The sequence below is a fragment of the Geotrypetes seraphini genome, chromosome 4 (assembly GCF_902459505.1).
Source record: "Geotrypetes seraphini chromosome 4, aGeoSer1.1, whole genome shotgun sequence".
Taxonomy (NCBI): domain Eukaryota; kingdom Metazoa; phylum Chordata; class Amphibia; order Gymnophiona; family Dermophiidae; genus Geotrypetes; species Geotrypetes seraphini.
Genome location: NC_047087.1, coordinates 188,018,293 through 188,035,609, shown reverse-complemented (window position 1 = coordinate 188,035,609; position 17,317 = coordinate 188,018,293). Strand labels below are relative to the sequence as shown.

At 42.6% G+C, this 17,317-nt stretch overlaps 1 protein-coding gene across 2 annotated transcripts in view; it reads left to right on the top strand.

Annotated features, from left to right (window-relative positions):
- The window catches only part of ANAPC16 (anaphase promoting complex subunit 16), a 53,842-nt gene extending 41,546 nt beyond the window's left edge, over positions 1–12,296 (top strand). For both annotated transcript variants that reach the window (XM_033942361.1, XM_033942362.1), the window contains 2 exons: positions 7,804–7,878; positions 11,907–12,296. In XM_033942361.1, the coding sequence (XP_033798252.1) occupies positions 7,804–7,878; positions 11,907–12,028 (197 nt within the window). In that variant the 3' untranslated portion in view covers positions 12,029–12,296. The remainder of the gene's footprint in view (positions 1–7,803; positions 7,879–11,906) is intronic.
- The last annotated feature ends 5,021 nt before the right edge of the window (positions 12,297–17,317 follow it).

Sequence of the window (17,317 nt, the reverse complement as noted above, 5' to 3'; positions counted from 1 at the left end):
GTAGTACACGGCTTTCTAACCACAGTTCAAAAAACTGCTTCTAACCACAGTCCAGGCAGGAAGTTCTGGAGAACGCTGTCAGCTGCTTACGGCCCAGGGCTGCTTAATTAATTCAACAAGAGAATCCTTGTTTCGCCATGTCTTTGCTGCGTCGGGAAAAAAATGACCTCTGTTAACAACTACAACTGGAAGGAGAGAGACGAAGCAAGATAAAGGCTGGTCTAGTGACATCATCAATGGCGCGGAAAATGTAAAGAAGCCAAACTGGTGACTATCTCAGCAGGTGGATGGATGGTCTCTTTCCTGCTCCTGAGTTCATCTACTGTTCAGCATGGTCTACAAGGCTCTAGATGCAGCTAAGCTCCTATTATCCCAGGACAAGCAGGCAGCATATTCTTAAGTGATGGGTGACGGCACCGACGGAGCCCCGGTACGGACAATTTTAGAGTGATTGCACTCTAAGAACTTAGAAAGTTCTAGCTAGGCCGCACCGCGCATGCGTGAGTGCCTTCCCGCCTGACGGAGGCGCGTGGTTCCCAGTTTCTTAGTTTCCGCGGAGCTAAGAAGACGGGTTTTTTTCAACGGCCGTTGAAAACTTTTTTCTTGCGTTCCCGCTCACGTATTTTTTGCTTGTTGGAAGCTTATCTTCCTTCTTTTTCTTTGTTTCAAAAAAAAAAAACAAAAACAATTATCTTTTTTACTTAATTTCTTTCTTTTTTAGGGTTCGCCCCGGCGGGGCCTGTTGTCACCATAGAAGCCTCCGCTTTCGATTTGGAGAGGCAGTGTTTACCTTCATGCCCCCCTCAGCCAGGATTCAAGAAGTGTCAACGGTGTGCGCGCCCCATTTCGTTGACCAACCCGCACAATTGGTGTCTGCAGTGCTTCCACCTGCACTCGTTGTACTACTCTTAAGAAGCGTACCTTAAACAGGCAGCTTCAACAGAAACTTTTGTTCGGTGCTGCGATGGCTGATCCCTCGGCATCGACACCGACGTCGGTGGCTTCTCAACCGGCACCCACTTCATTGACGCCGCGTGACACCGCTCCAGCGTCGCACCCCTTAGGTAAGCCGGCTAAGAAGCCTTCCTCCTTGGAGCGTCCTCTGGTTGCTGTGGCAGAGAGTCTAGTCCTGCCGACCCCGAGGCGCCCCCGTAAACGCTCTGCCCCTATTGAGGTGAGTGCATCCTCTTCGGCCTCCTCATCCTCTGGGCGTCGAGCCGCACCGCAGGTACCGCAGAAAAAGAAAGCGATACCGGTGCCTTCCTTGGATGACCGTATTGCGGCTGTCCTTCAAATCCAACTGAAAGAGCAATTACAGCAGCTTCTTCCTGCTCTGTTGGCACCGAACCTTCCAGTTCCAGACCGGTCTGAGCCGCCGGTACTGGCAGTGGAGCAGCCGCTATTGTCAGCTTCCACTCTGTTGGTACCGGTCCATTCTGCCTCCTCGGCTTCCATGCCAGTATTATCGGCGGAGCCGAGAGGCCTCCATCAGGCTGTTCAAACGACTGAACCTCCACTGCAGTCTGATCACTCCCGGCACCGGCAATCTCTAACTTCCCCAGGTACCACCTCTGTGTGATCAGGGAAGTCAATACGCAAAACCCGGCATGCTGAACCTTCGACACCGGATTCCCGGGGTCGAGCCTCTCAGGTACGGGACCCTGATCTGTGGGATGACTCTGAAGAACCGGTGCTGTCTGAGGACGAGGTTTCTTCAGCTGAGGAAGACCCCTCTCTCTGGGAACCTTCTTCTAAACCGGAACATTCCTCCTTTACCTCATTTTTAAAGGAGATGTGTGAGTCTCTTTCAATTCCTTTGGAGGCTGAATCTGAAAAATCTAAGGCTTTCCTTGATGCTTTGGACTTTGATCAGCCTCCAAAGGAATTTCTTAAATTGCCCCTCCATGACATTTTGAGGGAGACTTTTTATAAGAATCTCGAGACACCTTTAACCATCCCTGGTGCTCCTCATAAGTAGACACTTTGTACAAGGTCATTCCTATTACAGGCTTTGACAAACCCCAACTCCCACATGAATCCTTGTTGGTTGAGTCCACTCTCAAAAAGTCTGTGGGCACTAGTGTCTATGCTTCTGTCCCTCCTGGCAGAGAAGGGAAGTCCATGGATAAGTTTGGCAAGTGTTTGTATCAGAATGCTATGCTTGCCAACCGATCCAGTAATTACACATTTCACTTCTCCTTTTACCTAAAGCACCTCATTCAACAACTGGTTTCATTTGAAAAGAACTTGCCTGAACGGAAGCTACCTTCTTTTCACCAATACACTTCTAGTCTGTTACAGCTCAGGAAATTCATGGTCCGTTCGATCTACGACACCTTCAAACTGACCTCGAGGGCTACTGCGATGGCTGTGGCTATGCGCCGTCTCACTTGGCTTAGAGTTTCGGAGCTTGATATCAACCACCAGGACTGCCTTGCCAATGCTCCTTGCCTCGGGGATGAATTGTTTGGTGACTCTCTCGATTCCACCACACAAAATTTATCTGCCCATGAGACTCGCTGGGACACTCTGCTAAAGAATAAAAATAAACCTCCACCTGCTCGGCCCTTTCGCCAACAATCTTCATATCAACACCGCTACTCTGCTCGTCCCCTACCACCTGCTTCTCAGCAGCCTCGACAGCAGCGTCAACAGCAACGCAAACAGCCTCGTGCTCAACAGCAGCAACCGGTGAAACCTCCTGCCCAACCAAAGTCAACTCAACCCTTTTGACTTCATTCTCCAGGGCCTAGCCAGTCTTCCACCATCGTCCCTTCTGCCTCAACCCATAGGAGGACGTCTTTTTACTTTCATCAGCCGTTGGGAGATCATCACTTCAGACCAGTGGGTTCTAAACATCATCCGCCACGGCTATTCTCTCAACTTTCAGACTCTTCCCACCCAAAGTCCTCCAAAAGAGTCTGCTTTGAACACATCTCAGTCCTCCCTCCTCCTTCAGGAGGTCCAATCCCTTCTTCTTCTGAATGCCATAGAGGAAGTTCCTCTCGATCAGAAGGGGAAGGGATTCTACTCCTGCTATTTTCTGGTCCCCAAAAAAACCGGGGACCTCAGACCCATTCTAAATCACCGAGATCTCAACAAATGCTTAGTCAAGGAAAAGTTCAAAATGCTTTCTCTAGCCACCCTTTATCCTCTTCTCACTCAGGACGACTGGCTATGCTCCCTCGATCTCAAGGAGGCCTACACTCACGTTCCGGTCAATCTGACCTCCAGACAGTATCTCCGGTTCATGATCAGTCATTGTCATTACCAGTACAAAGTGTTACCCTTCGGGCTTGCCTCCTCTCCCAGGGTATTCACAAAGTGTCTCATTGTGGTGGCCGCTTTCCTACGCTCTCACCATCTACCTGGACGACTGGTTAATCAAGGCTCCTTCATCTCAGGAAGTGCTTCATGCCACCAACCAGACCATCCTATTTCTCCAACTTCTGGGTTTCGAGATCAATCTTCCCAAGTCGCATCTCATCCCCACTCAGCGGCTTCAGTTCATCGGAGCGATCTTGGACACTATTCTCATGAGGGCGTTTCTTCCATCCAATCGCCTTCAGACTCTTCTTCATCTCTGTCAGCAGGTGCTCTCACAGCTGTCCATCTCTGCAAAATAAATGATGATACTCTTGAGTCACATGGCCTCGACAGTTCATGTCACCCCCTTCGCACGTCTTCACCTGCACACTCCTCAATGGACCCTAGCTACCCAGTGGTCCCAGGCGATGGATCCTTGTTCACGACACATATCTGTGACATCGTCTCTTCGACAGTCTCTGCAATGGTGGTTGAAATCTTACAATCTCTCCAGAGGCCTTCTGTTTCATCTGCCTCTCATCATCTCGTCATCACCACAAACGCATCCCCATATGCCTGGGGAGCTCACTTGGACGATTTCCAAACAAAAGGCCTTTTGACTGCCCAGGAAAAGAAACATCACATAAATTTCCTGGAACTCAGAGCGATGTTTTATGCCCTCAAGGCTTTTCAGCATCTCCTCTTTCCTCAAGTTCTACTACTTTGCACAGAAATCAAGTAGCAATGTACTACATCAACAAACAGAGTGGGACGGGCTCTCGCCTGTTGTGTCAGGAGGCCCAAAAGATTTGGTCTTGGGCGACAGCCCGCCATTTATTCCTGAAAGCTGTCTACATCCAGGGAGAGCAGAATTCCTTAGCAGACAAATCTCAGCAGAATTCTCCAACACCACGAATGGACTCTCGATCCCATAACTCTCCAGTCCATTTTCGCTCAATGGGGTACTCCTCAGGTAGACCTTTTTGCAGCTCCTCACAATCATCAACTGCCCCAGTTTTGCTCCAGACTCTACTCCCCTCACCATCTGGTAGCAGATGCGTTTCTCCTGGATTGGACCAATCTATTCCTTTATGCATTTCCTCCTCTGCCTCTCATGTTGCGGACCTTGTTCAAGCTCAAGAGGGAACAAGCCACCATGATTCTCATCGCTCCACGGTGGCCCAGGCAACATTGGTTCTCCCTTCTGCTTCAACTCAGTTCCAGGGAGCCCATACTTCTTCCACTGTTTCCTTCTCTGCTTACTCAACATCAGCAGTCCCTCCTCCATTCCAATCTACAGTCTCTGCACCTTACAGCTTGGTATCTCTCGAGCTGACCTCGGCCCATTCTCTTCTTTCTCAACCTGTCCGTTCTATTCTTGATGCTTCCAGGAAGCCAGCCACTCTTCAATGCTATCAACAGAAGTGGACCCGGTTTTCTTCCTGGTGCCTACTGCATCATCATGATCCAACTTCGCCAGCAGTAGAACTAGTGTTGGATTATCTCCTTTCTTTGTCTAACTCTGGTCTCGAATCTACTTCTATCAGAGTCCACCTCAGTGCCATTACTGCTTTTCATGAGCCAGTTCAAGGAAAACCTCTTACTGCTCATCCTTTGGTTTCCAGATTCATGCGGGGACTTTTCAATGTGAAACCACCCCTCAAGCCCCCTCCTGTGGTCTGGGATCTTAATGTGGTTCTTTCAGCATTAATGAAACCTCCTTTTGAACCATTGGCCACAGCTCATTTCAAATTTCTCACTTGGAAAGTGGTCTTCCTTATTGCTCTCACCTCTGCCAGGAGGGCCAGTGAATTGCATGCACTAGTTGCCGATCCACCTTTCACAGTCTTTCACCATGACAAGGTGGTTTTGCGTACACATCCAAAGTTCCTCCCTAAGGTTGTATCTGACTTTCATCTTAATCAGTCCATTGTCCTGCCTGTATTCTTTCCGAAACCTCATTCTCATCCTGGAGAACAGGCTTTGCACACTTTGGACTGTAAGCATGCTTTGGCTTACTATTTAGAGCGCACTCAGCCTCACAGATCGTCTCCCCAACTTTTTCTGTCCTTTGATCCAAATAAGTTGAGTCATCCTGTTTCTAAACGTACGTTATCCAATTGGCTTGCTGCTTGCATCTCGTTCTGTTATGCTCAAACCAGACTGCCACTGGAAGGTTCTGTCACGGCCCATAAGGTTCGAACTATGGCAGCGTCTGTAGCTTTCCTCAGATCAACTCCTATTGAAGAAATCTGCAAGGCTGCTACTTGGTCCTCAGTTCATACTTTCACATCTCTTTATTATCTGGATGCATTCTCCAGACGGGATGGTCACTTCGGCCAATCTGTTTTACAAAATTTATTTTCCTAATGGCCAACCTTCCCTCCATCCCTCTTTTTGTTAGCTTGGAGGTCACCCATCAGTTAAGAATATGCTGCCTGCTTGTCCTGGGATAAAGCACAGTTACTTACCCTAACAGGTGTTATCCAGGGACAGCAGGCAGATATTCTTACGTTCCACCCACCTCCCCGGGTTGGCTTCTTAGCTGGCTTATCCTAACTGGGGACTGCGCGCCTCCGTCGGGCGGGAAGGCACTTGCGCATGCGCGGTGCGGCCTAGCTAGAACTTTCTAAGTTCTTAGAGTGCAATCACTCTAAAATTGTCCTTACCGGGGCTCCATCGGTGCCGTCACCCATCAGTTAAGAATATCTGCCTGCTGTCCCTGGATAACACCTGTTATGTAAGTAACTGTGCTTTTTGGATATGCTGACTTTGTGGGGTAAGGGAGTGGGCATCCCTACCCCACTACCCCTCCCCCGTACCCTCTATACTCTTTGCTCTGCCAATGGAACAAAAAAAGTGGAAAATCACTGGACTAAGTGTGTAGCCCTCGAAGGAGACTGCCCCAACTATGATGGTTGGGCTGAGAACTTTTCAGCGGCCCCTCATAGATAGTGACTAAGACATCTAAGTCTGCCCATTTAAGGCTAGGCAGAGTGGCCCAAAAAGACAGGGCATAAACCTATATATGAAGGTTCTTCAAAATGTTTCCAAGTTTCAAGTTTATTTAAAATTTATTATACCGCCCACTCGAGCCTTCTAGGCGGTGTACAAAAATGCCATGAAAATAAGCCAATTAAAATGCAATATAATAAAAACAAACCGAGGGAAAAGACAATTTTAAAAACAAAGACAAACAGGAAAGAAGGGATTGGAACTACAATTGATAGAAAGAAAAGAGAACACATTCATATTTTCATGGACTCAACCAAAAACATTCTTTTCTTTTTTTTTTAGTTCAATAATTTTGTTGAATATTATAAGAAATATACATAAAGCAGTTCAAACACATAGAATCTGAATAAAAAACATTGGTGTAAAGAAGAAAAATCCGTATCTACAGTCATTTGTGTACAACCATTAAGAAGTTAGTAGGACACTGGGAAAAATGTATCACAAAACAGAGTGGAAAAGTGGTGTAATTTGCTTTTGAGATATTTAATAGTGTTAAAAAAAATAAGTGTGGAAACATTTTGAATATCCCTCATATAATGAAATTTTGTAAGGGATAATATATACATGTATGTGGCAAATTTTAGGAATATTCATGTACAGTAGTTGTGAAAAAGACACCCTTCCTCATAAAATCAAACTTTATTGTGGAGGAGGTAGTTTTTCAAAATGATTATGGGTGCTAAGTGCAACACAAGTTGCCTCTTCTGGACACAGAGAAGGACCTTGCTCAATATTGGGGGTGCTCAACATCTACTACACCCACAGAACTGACTCCTGTGCTCAGCTGAGCAAATCTCAACCATCTCATTCTATTCCAAGACACTATAGTTGGGATTATATGTGATGTTTACTAAGTATAAATGCGAAAGGTAAAGATGCTAAGATGTACGTGTATTGTTAATATAAAATTCAGAATACACATTGAAGGATCACCCATATAATACACATTCTGTCTGTATATTTGAAACCCTGTGTATTGCCAAATACATGTAAAAGGAGTGCATTTTAGTTTTACACATCCAAGTCTGCTATTTATATGTGCAATACACAGGGTATAACTTCAAACTGGGAGCAGCATATGTATTTATCCTCAATGGCTGATTATGCAAAACGCGTGCTTTCAATTTCTTTTTTAAGGCATAGAAATAAGAAACAACAACTTAGCAATGGGTGATGCCTTTTTATTAGACTACCCTAATGTATCTTTGATGAGCTTTGGAGAATCTTACTCTCATCATATCTGACCTGATGAAGAGAAGACTCTGGAAAACTAGTCAAAAAGATAACTTTACTCCAATTAATAGGTATCGCCCACAACTTGGTTGTTGCTACTTATTTCTAATTGTCCAAATGGACTAATATAAAGCAAACACAATACTCTACTGAATTTGTATCAATTTGTTATTCCTATGTGAAATATTCTTGCTGGATCTCTTGCATCGAAACTATAAAACGTCTTTCTTGTTTCTGTGTCTCTTGCAGATGGCTCTGAACGATTTCTCTGTGAATCTGTCTTCAGCTATCAGGTGGCCTCCACACTGAAACAAGTGAAACATGGTGAGCATGTGTTCCATTCCAAAACTGCACACCTAAAAATGTAGGGGCAGAGTTGCAAGCTTTTGGCTAATACACTTCTCCCTCCGTATTCACGGTTTCGATTATTCACGGTTTTTAGCTTGCTGGCTCCTCTCCCCAAATTACATCAGCTTGCATAGAGAAATCACTGATTCCAAGCGATTACAGAGAAAATCGCAGATTCCCAGCACTTTCTTCACCGTGTTTTGCCTCTCCTTCAGGAATAGGCCAGGCCTCCTACCATGTTATATGCGGTTTCACCATATTCACGATGGTTTTTAATCGAAAACAGCGAATAACATATGAAAAAGTTATTTGCAGTTTTTCTGTATTTGCGGTTCTGTTAATCCTCTATTACAGTGAATACGGAGGGAGAAGTGTATAATTCTAAAAAGGTTACTTTTGTTTGTCCATACAGATTTTTTTCTGTAATGATGCTGGGTTTGATAGCAATCCCACCCAACTGCACATCCTTATTCCATGCAACAAAGGTAACTTGGTTAATCAAGTAGATGTATTACAATGTTTTTCAATCTTTTTACACCTATGGACCAGCAGAAATAAAAGAATTATTCTGTGGACCGGCAGTTGAAGGACACTGGGCTAGACCCCACCCCATCTCTACCCAATCTCCACCCCAGACCCCACCCCCATAATAGTACTAATTGCACCTTACACATCCCACGCCTCATCTGGAAGCCTTCCCTCTGACGTTGCAACGTCAGAGAGAAGGCTTCCAGTTCAGGCGCAGGATGCCCGTAGGAGCCACTGCCTGTGGCTTTGTGCACTGAATCAGTTAGGAAGAGGGAGCTAGCTCGAAGATAACGCCCCATCGATCGCACCGTGGACTGTCGTTGAAGAACAGATTCTATAAATGGCACAGCGCAGTGCCTACATTCTAGGCACTGCTTGGCACGGTTGTCATCAAAACAGTGGTGCCGTTTATAGAATCATTCCTAGTAATGCCTAAGCAACAACGCAGCAGGCAGGTATGTTAGCCAATCAGAGCAATCACTAGACATAGGCACCACTCCATTAGGCCAGCTTTTCATTTGCCTAATTTGGTGCCACCTGTGTCAGATACCTAACACCTAAGTCAACCATGCATAGTCTCTGCCCATAACTATGCCTACTTTTTAACATCCAATAACAAAACTGTTCCCCTTATTTTTGAAACAGAAATATAAGATTGTCAATTCGATCCTCAGACACACCACTCCACGTTCAAATATATTTCATAACGCTAAGCTTCATGTGCTCATGTCTTCACTGGATCCTATTTTATATCATAATACTTATATATTGTCTACTTTTTCAAAGATTTAAAGCTTTTTTTTTACTTTTTTTTAAACTTATCTTTCAGTTTGTGGTCTCTCGTTTACAGGGATTCTTTTCGCTAAAGATACCACTAAAGATTTTAAAAAATTTGTCTTTAAAACCTTCAGACCCTGATTGAGTGGGGGGGAACCTTAATCTCTCCTTAATATAATCTCTCCTTACTACAAAGAGCTGTTCTTGAACTTAATGCATTTAGCCCTTTTGGTCTTAATTTGGAGATAGATTTTTATACCTTTCTTATAATAATATGCACTGGAACCTTGGTTTGCGAGCATAATTTGTTCCAGAAGCATGCAAGTAAACCAAAGTGCTCGTATATCAAAGCGAGTTTTCCCATAGGAAGTAAGGGAAACTCGCTTGATTGGTCGTCCGTCCCCCCCCCCCCCCAATGTTTAGAGTGCTGCCGGCCCAACGCTGCTTCGGATGAAGGTAGGGCTCACTCACGGTTGGCGGGGAGGGAAGGATGGAGGGTCAGCAGGAACGCGGCAGAGGAAATTGGCATTAGAAGGTTGTGAAGCAGCATCTTTAAAGTGCTGAGGACACTGCTGGTTCCGGAAGGCTTTTTGTTGTTTCGGGGTGGATGGGAGGCTCAACAGGGGTTCGGGTGCGGCGGGGAGGGGGGGGCCGAAGACAACAAACTGCTTCCTTATAGTGAGTCGAGGGAGGGAGTAGAAGCGCGCATGTGCACTCTTGCTGGCGGGGACCTATAGGTTCATGGAAAACGGAACACGCAGGTAAGCGTGTGCATGCAGCGCTTAGGGGTTTATTATATTAGATTATTTAATGTAGCCCTCAAATGACTTTACTAGTTCCTTAACCAATAATTTCATTTTTAATTTGCTCATACCTTTGCTTTTCTGACTGTCACAGAACCTCACATCTTTTAGCACCATTTTATTTATACACTTGCATTGTTTCTAAATTATTCATTTTTGGCACCTAACTACATTGCACAATCGCTTTTTAGCACACCATTATAACTGATTACATTTACTCATACATATTTCTGTAGGACCCCCGAGGAAGTCTATTTATAGCCGAAACACAGACCTTGTTGGATCCGCATCATCTACATACAGTTCTGTTGGATTTGTATTACACATTTGCTCTACACATGTGTATATTTTGTATCACGTGTGCATTTTTAACATATATTGGCTGGTTTTAATAAATTTTATCATCCAGAACATTGGTTCCACTGTCTTTTTTTATTTTTTTGATTTTCCAATTTCCTTTGGAATTTTTGGGTGGTGATTTTTTTTGTTCCAGATATTTACTGAATACTGAATTCTATTGTTTAATGGTTCCTTTATACATATTACTTTAATTCATTTAAATATCATTTACATAGATGGTGCTCCCATCTGTAAAGTTAGGAATTTCTATGAAATATTCTACATACTTCTCTGCTCTCCACTCCTTCCTGCCCTCCATAGTCCTCTTCTAACCCATTCCTCTGTAATATCTTTACTTTTTAATAATTGTTTTCTCAGGTACTTTAGCTAGATTGTGAGCCTAGGGAAGTTCCAAATACCTAATTTTATTTTGATTTTATTGTAACCCGTTCTGGGCTCCTGGGGAGGATAGGCTATAAAAATGAACAAACAAATAAATAAATAAATAACTGTTTCTTAGCCAGCCAAAAAGCTCTAGTATGGATTAACTACATCTTTTAACAATGAGATGTTATTAATTTTTTTTAAAAAAGTAATTAACCCCAGAAATCACATACCTCACTTTAAGTGCATGCAGTTTTTAGGTTGCAGAACATGAAAAACATCAAATTTGCGAGAAAAAAAATTGCATAGTCCCTTTCTGCTGAGACTATAGAACATAAAACTTTCAAAAATGAAAGTTGCCCCACCAAACTTTTATAGTCCTGTTATTTGTAACCCTACTTTTAGTTCTTTTTCACTCAGTGGGTAACATTTTGATTGGATCACACAATTTCTGTTACCTTCAACAGCCTACGGGAGTTAAACAACTTGTGTAAGAACCTAGTTTTCCTTTAGTTAGGTTAAGTTTGAATTGGGGTTATCATTAGTAGGAAACTGGTATACTACACAGATTGATCTTCAAAGGGCTGATAGGGCTGCAGTTTGTGGAAGTGAGAATGATGATGGGCAATGATCTCTTAAAGCTATCTGGGAGTCTGCCAATTGCATCCCTGCCAGTGTGTGGGGGGTGATGTTTCAATATCATGTTTTCAATCACTAGGGATAGGCAAGTCCTTTGGTGCCCTGAAGAACTTGCCTGCCCCTTGCTATTGAAAATGTAATGCTGAAACACCACTGGGAGGAATGCAAGTGGAAGACCCCAGCACAACTTAGAGGGAACATTGACCAGTCGAACACCTGACTTTAGATATCCATGAAACGGACCACTTAGCTCACTCTTCATCAAGGCACTGTATTCTAGAACTTGAGAATTTTTAGGTCATTGATGGAGAAGCCAGTTTAATCCTGCACCATCTAGTTTTTAGATGTTTTTAACTGTAATTTAAGGTGTGTTTTGGTTGTGTTGAATAGGTTCAGTGCTGATGGCCTGAGTTTTTATTGGGATTGACATTATGGAATGGGAGAAATGTCTTTTAAATTCTTACTGTGCCTGACCTTGAACTCTCTGTGTAGAAGTGAACTATTCATGCCTATTCTTATTATATTTATTGGCAGATCAACAGGTGGCCCGAATGGAAAAACTAGCAGGTTTGGTAGAGGAACTTGAGGCGGATGAATGGCGGTACACCCCTATTGAGCAACTTCTAGGCTTCACTCCCTCTTCAAGTGGAAAATGATTTGGAAAGGTGGTGACTTGTTAGATGTACATAAGGCAGTAGCTATCTTTCTTTGAACTGAGATTTTACATGCTCAAGACATTTGCCTGCAGACAGTTGCCTGTAGCAAGAAGGACACAAGAGTGAACAATCAAGCATGAAAGGCCTCCCACCACACTGTTGCTATTTTTCTTTTATTTTAATATGAATGTATAGAGTTTATATTTATTGTAAATTGGTGCATTCTTTTTAAGGGACATGTAATAATAAAATATGAAGAATAATCTTTGTCACTTGAAGTTTTTCTTAGAAACAATTTTTTTGTGAGGAGGTTTGAACTTCTCAAGTTTTCACTTAGGAATTAACTGTATACCCAAATATACCAACTTTTGTAGTGTACTTTGGACCACCAATTCCTGTTTTATTTTTGTGAGAATGCTTTTACAGCACAATCTCAACTAAGAGCCTGAGCAAAAGAGAACAGATGACACAGCTATAGAGGAATTCATGAACAATGTCTAATAAAGCTTACAAAGGTAGACACCTCAGGGACAAATATATACTGTATTGGTTCTAATACAGTTTTGGAACTGCATTAGATTGATTTTTGGAAATATCCCACTGGCTCATGTAAAGCAGGAACAGTGTTGAGCATTTCCATGTGGAGAAACCTGCATTTAAGTTCTGGCTCAGGTCATTTATTTCATAGGTCAGTTAGGAATGCCACAAAGGCAATATTCACAACCTCTTCAGTGGGAATGAGTCATAGCCATTGTGGAATGGTGACACATCGTACCTGGATTTATGATCCCTAGAAGCTCTTGTAGTGACTAGAATAGGTGAGGGAATATAAAATAGGGGAGAGATATGGGTGGTTGTGAATAAGGTTCAAGGCACTAGATCCAAGCTCTAAACTTTAGGGGGAGACTACTGAATAAAAGGAGAAAATATTCAGTATATTGAGTGAAAATTGAATGATTTTATCAGCAAAGTCAGTTTTCTACTTTAGCTCTTTTGTGTCTCTGTAAAAGTTATTTAAACTTCCCTCCTAAAAACTGCATGCAGTTCTTTAGCTATGAAGGCTAAGGCCTTTTGTTGAGATTTGTTGACTTACAGGAACAAGCAATGCCTATGCATTCATGTTTGTATGTTGACCAAAGCTCATTTTAGTGGAGATTATGCATATGGGTAGGAATGTAGCAGTTGTTCTCGATCCAGTCCTCGGGTATCTGCAACCAATATGCTTGCGATACATTTTGCATGCACTGCATCCACTATATGCATATATGTCATCCATAGTTATTTTGCATTTCCTGAAAACTAGACTGATTGGGTGTAGGTGTATCCTGGGTTGAAAATTGCTGAAATGTAGGGATAATTCACTAAGAAGAGTGGGATAGACAGTGTTTGAGATGGGAATAGTTTTATATAATTTAAAGGCCTGGCCTTTCCCATAAGGAATACTTTGCCCTTTGTCACTTCTGCTATTTGCTCATTTGTTTTAATTTTTGCAGTTATTTATTGCATTGCATTGTAGTGATTTTTGTTAAAGGCTCTTTTACTGTTACTAAACTAAACTAAACCTTGGGTTTATATACCGCACCATCTCCACGAATGCGGAGCTCGGCACGGTTTACAGGAAGAAAGATGAGAGAGGAACTACAGTGGAGAGATTAAAGAGTTAGGTGTCTGGCCTACAAGATCCTACATGGCATCCTTCCTGCCGTTATCCCTCTATCCTGGAACTCCCCAACCCCTACTTCCTCCAGATCCTCCCAAATTTTTAAACTATCCTTCCCTTCCATAAAAGGTATTTCCCATGTAGGCAAACTTGGGTCATCCCTCCCCTTTAGAATCACTGAGATCTGGAATAACCTCACCTCCCCTCTCCGAACCTCAAGCTCCCTCCAACTCTTCCGCAAACACCTAAAAACCTGGCTATTCTCAAAACTGTAACACTTCCCCCCTCTTAGGCCTCTACATATGTTATTTACTTTGCTAGTTTTTATTCTATTGTTATACATTGCCTTGGGCACTCACTGAGACTGGGAAGGTAGTTGAGATATTATTAAATAAATAGAATGTAGTATGTCCAAAGATACTTTGATAGCTCATTCTTTAGATATTATTCCTTCCTTTTTGTCTGACCATACTGTTCTGAATAAGTGGGTATTATGAACTCAGTGGTATAACCTGCTGATGCTCAGTAGAAAACTCCAGTATTTTCTCCACCTCTAGCAGATGATAGGTTATTCAGGTTGGCGCTCTTGGTCCCTGGTCTAGCTCCCTGCTGTGCTAGCCACAATGACAAAGTAAGGCTGAACCTAACAACTGCTCCCAAGTTCCTGACTGGATCTAATTGAATGTGGAGCTCCACTGCCTCCAGTCACGCTGCCCTCCAGTCACTAGGAGAGACTTTGGTTTGGCCTTACAAGACCCTGTCAGAGGATTGTGGGTCCCCTGTTTAGGTGTTATTTCCCCTGGGCTCCCCACAGCTCCCTGACAATTGGCTGTGCTTGCTTTAGTTTTATTCCCTTACACAGAGGATAGAGCTAATTGAGAGTGTAGCTCAAGTATATCAGTGTAAGGCATTATTCATGCAATATCACCTAATATAGTACATAAAACTTTTACTTTCTAACAAAATAATCTCATCTAAATGGGTATCCATAGAAAAAGAAAAGTTTAACATAAACCATATAAAGAATATAATGATGAAGATGTGTGGGTGTAGATCAAATATGTTGGTATAAAACACCAGGAAGATAAATGGAGAACGTAAAAGTGCAATATATTAGGTGATCACATTTCTCTTTTATTATATATCACCGTGGACTGATATTTGTCCTTTAAATTTCACTGTAGACGTATATTTCATATTTTTATTAATGTCATTTTTTTCTTCTTTAGGACTCCTGAGGAAGACATATTGCCAAAACATGGACCGTGTTGGGTCCTCTTTGCCCATACTGCTTTTGTGTCTCAATTGGGAATTTAATATAGTTTTTTTTTAATTATTTATTCTTATTAGTCATTTTTATTCTTATACATATTGGTCTTTTTTATTTTTCCTGTGTCTATCCAGGTACTATTTTTTTTTTTTTTTTTTAGCCACTGTTTTTCTTGTGTTTTCAGTGAGCCTAGTAGCTATTTCCCACATGTGAGATTACTATGGCCTGCTTGTCCTCAGAGAAAGCAAAGGTACTTACCTTTAGCAGATGCTTTCTGAGGACAGCAGGCCAATAATCTCACATACTCTCCCACCTTTCCTAGGAGTTGAATTCTTTAGTTTAGCAGCTATATATATTATATTGTACAGCTAGTCCTGTGCTTGTGAGGCTGGAAGGCAGGCACCAGCACATGTGCAGTGGGATGCCATCTTGAAGATTTAAAGAAATATAAATGCTTTTCTAAGCATCCGTAATCAGGGCTCTAAATACATCACCCACATATGAGAGTATTGGCTTGCTGTCCTTGGAGAACACCTGCCACAGGTAAGTATCTTTGTTTTCTCTTTGCACTCTGGGGCTTCCTTTGAGCCTTAGCGGTTGCTCTCCATTAGGAACCTCATGTTCAAGATGGCTTTCTATTTTGCGATTACCTCAGTTTGGAGGGTCTCTGAGCTGCAGGCTCTTGTCAGTATCCATACTTCCCCTTTACAGAGAAATCGGTGTCCATTCTTTCCTTCCCAAGGTGATTTCTCCATTCCATGTGAACCAGGAGGTCTGTTTGCCCTCCTTTTGTTGAAGAAGCTCTGATCTTTCACCTCAGAGTCTACATAAGCTGGATGTCCAGCAGATGTTGCTATAATACTTTGGAGAGGTGGATGGCTTTCATCTCTCTCTCCTTTTCTATGTCCCTCAGAAGGGCCAGGCTGCATCCAGGGCCTCGATTGCAAGATGAATCAAAGGTACTGTTTACACTACCTACATTTAAGAGAATGACATGAGGACAGTGTTTATTCCTACAGGATCTGTCCCCATCTCCACCCTGTCTCTGTAGTTAGCTTTCAAAGGCCAAAATCCCCTTCCTCAGGTCAGGACAATTTATTGCTGGTATCATGAGAAAGGTGGTTTTGGTCTCTGAAAGTTAGTAAAAAAAGATATTAAAATTAGTCCAATTAAAATATCTTATTTCCATTTTCTATTATTTATTAACATTTATTCCAGTGCAATAGGGGAGACATTCTAGACAAGTGGGCAGTATCCCAATGGCCACCCCAACGGAAACAGGAAGTTGTCAGAGAGGGCGGGTCATAGTGGAGAGAGAGGGCCAGCGGCAGGGCAGCGCTGCGAGTTGCTGCCACCACCCAGCAACTTTTAAAACAAATTTAAGGTAGATGGGGGGAATAAAAGGAGTAGATGCTGGGAAAAGACAGACAGAACCCAGACTAGAGCCCAGGGCGGCTGCCCTGTGCCCTCCCCTAATGCTGACCCTGGTTGCAGTAACAGTAAGATGCTTGAGCAACTGGGCACATGATGGAATGACATTGCAGATGGTAGGAATCTGATCAACAGACAAGACTTGTTACTACATCAAAGGTAGACAAGACAAAAATGATGGCGTTTAACAGTGTTTCATTTAAATTCAAAAGCTGCTTCTGTAGGGGGGGGTTTAATCACTGAATTTAGTTAAATTTTTACATATTGATACTACAGTAGCATTGCATGGATGCAGTTCTATCTAGTTGGAACAGCCTGTTTAAGGCTAATCTCAAACTTTTAGATAATGACAAGGGATTAAAATTTGTCAAGACTTAACAGTATTGAGCCTATAATAAACTTACATTGTAGACATAAAATATAATGGGAGAAAAAGACCTCAGATGTGCTTCTTAGGTCTTTAAAAAAACTCCCAGTGTTCTTCTAAACACGCTGCCTTGTATCAGTCTCAATAATCTACCAAAGTGAAAGATTCCTGATGCAGCCGGAGGAAGATAATCACCATTGAGAGTGACAGTTGGTGGGATGTGTTTATTGAATACACAAACCAACAAAGCAGGTTGCATTATTGAATTCAAGGCGGTGACTTTAGAGATCCAGGATAGCAAGCTAAGTATTAATTTAATTGCTCATATGCACAGTGAGTTTGAGAGCTGACACCTACAGTATCTTTTCTATGGACAAAATCTGAGAACTTTGGTGAATTATTGAGATTGATACAAGGCAGCATGTTTAGAAGGACATTGGGCGTTTTGGTTTTTTGTTGGTTTTTTTTTTTTTTTTTGGGGGGGGGGGGTTTAGACCTATGAAGCACATCTGAGGTCTTTTTATCCTATTATACTTTGTCTACATTGTAAGAGTTTATAAG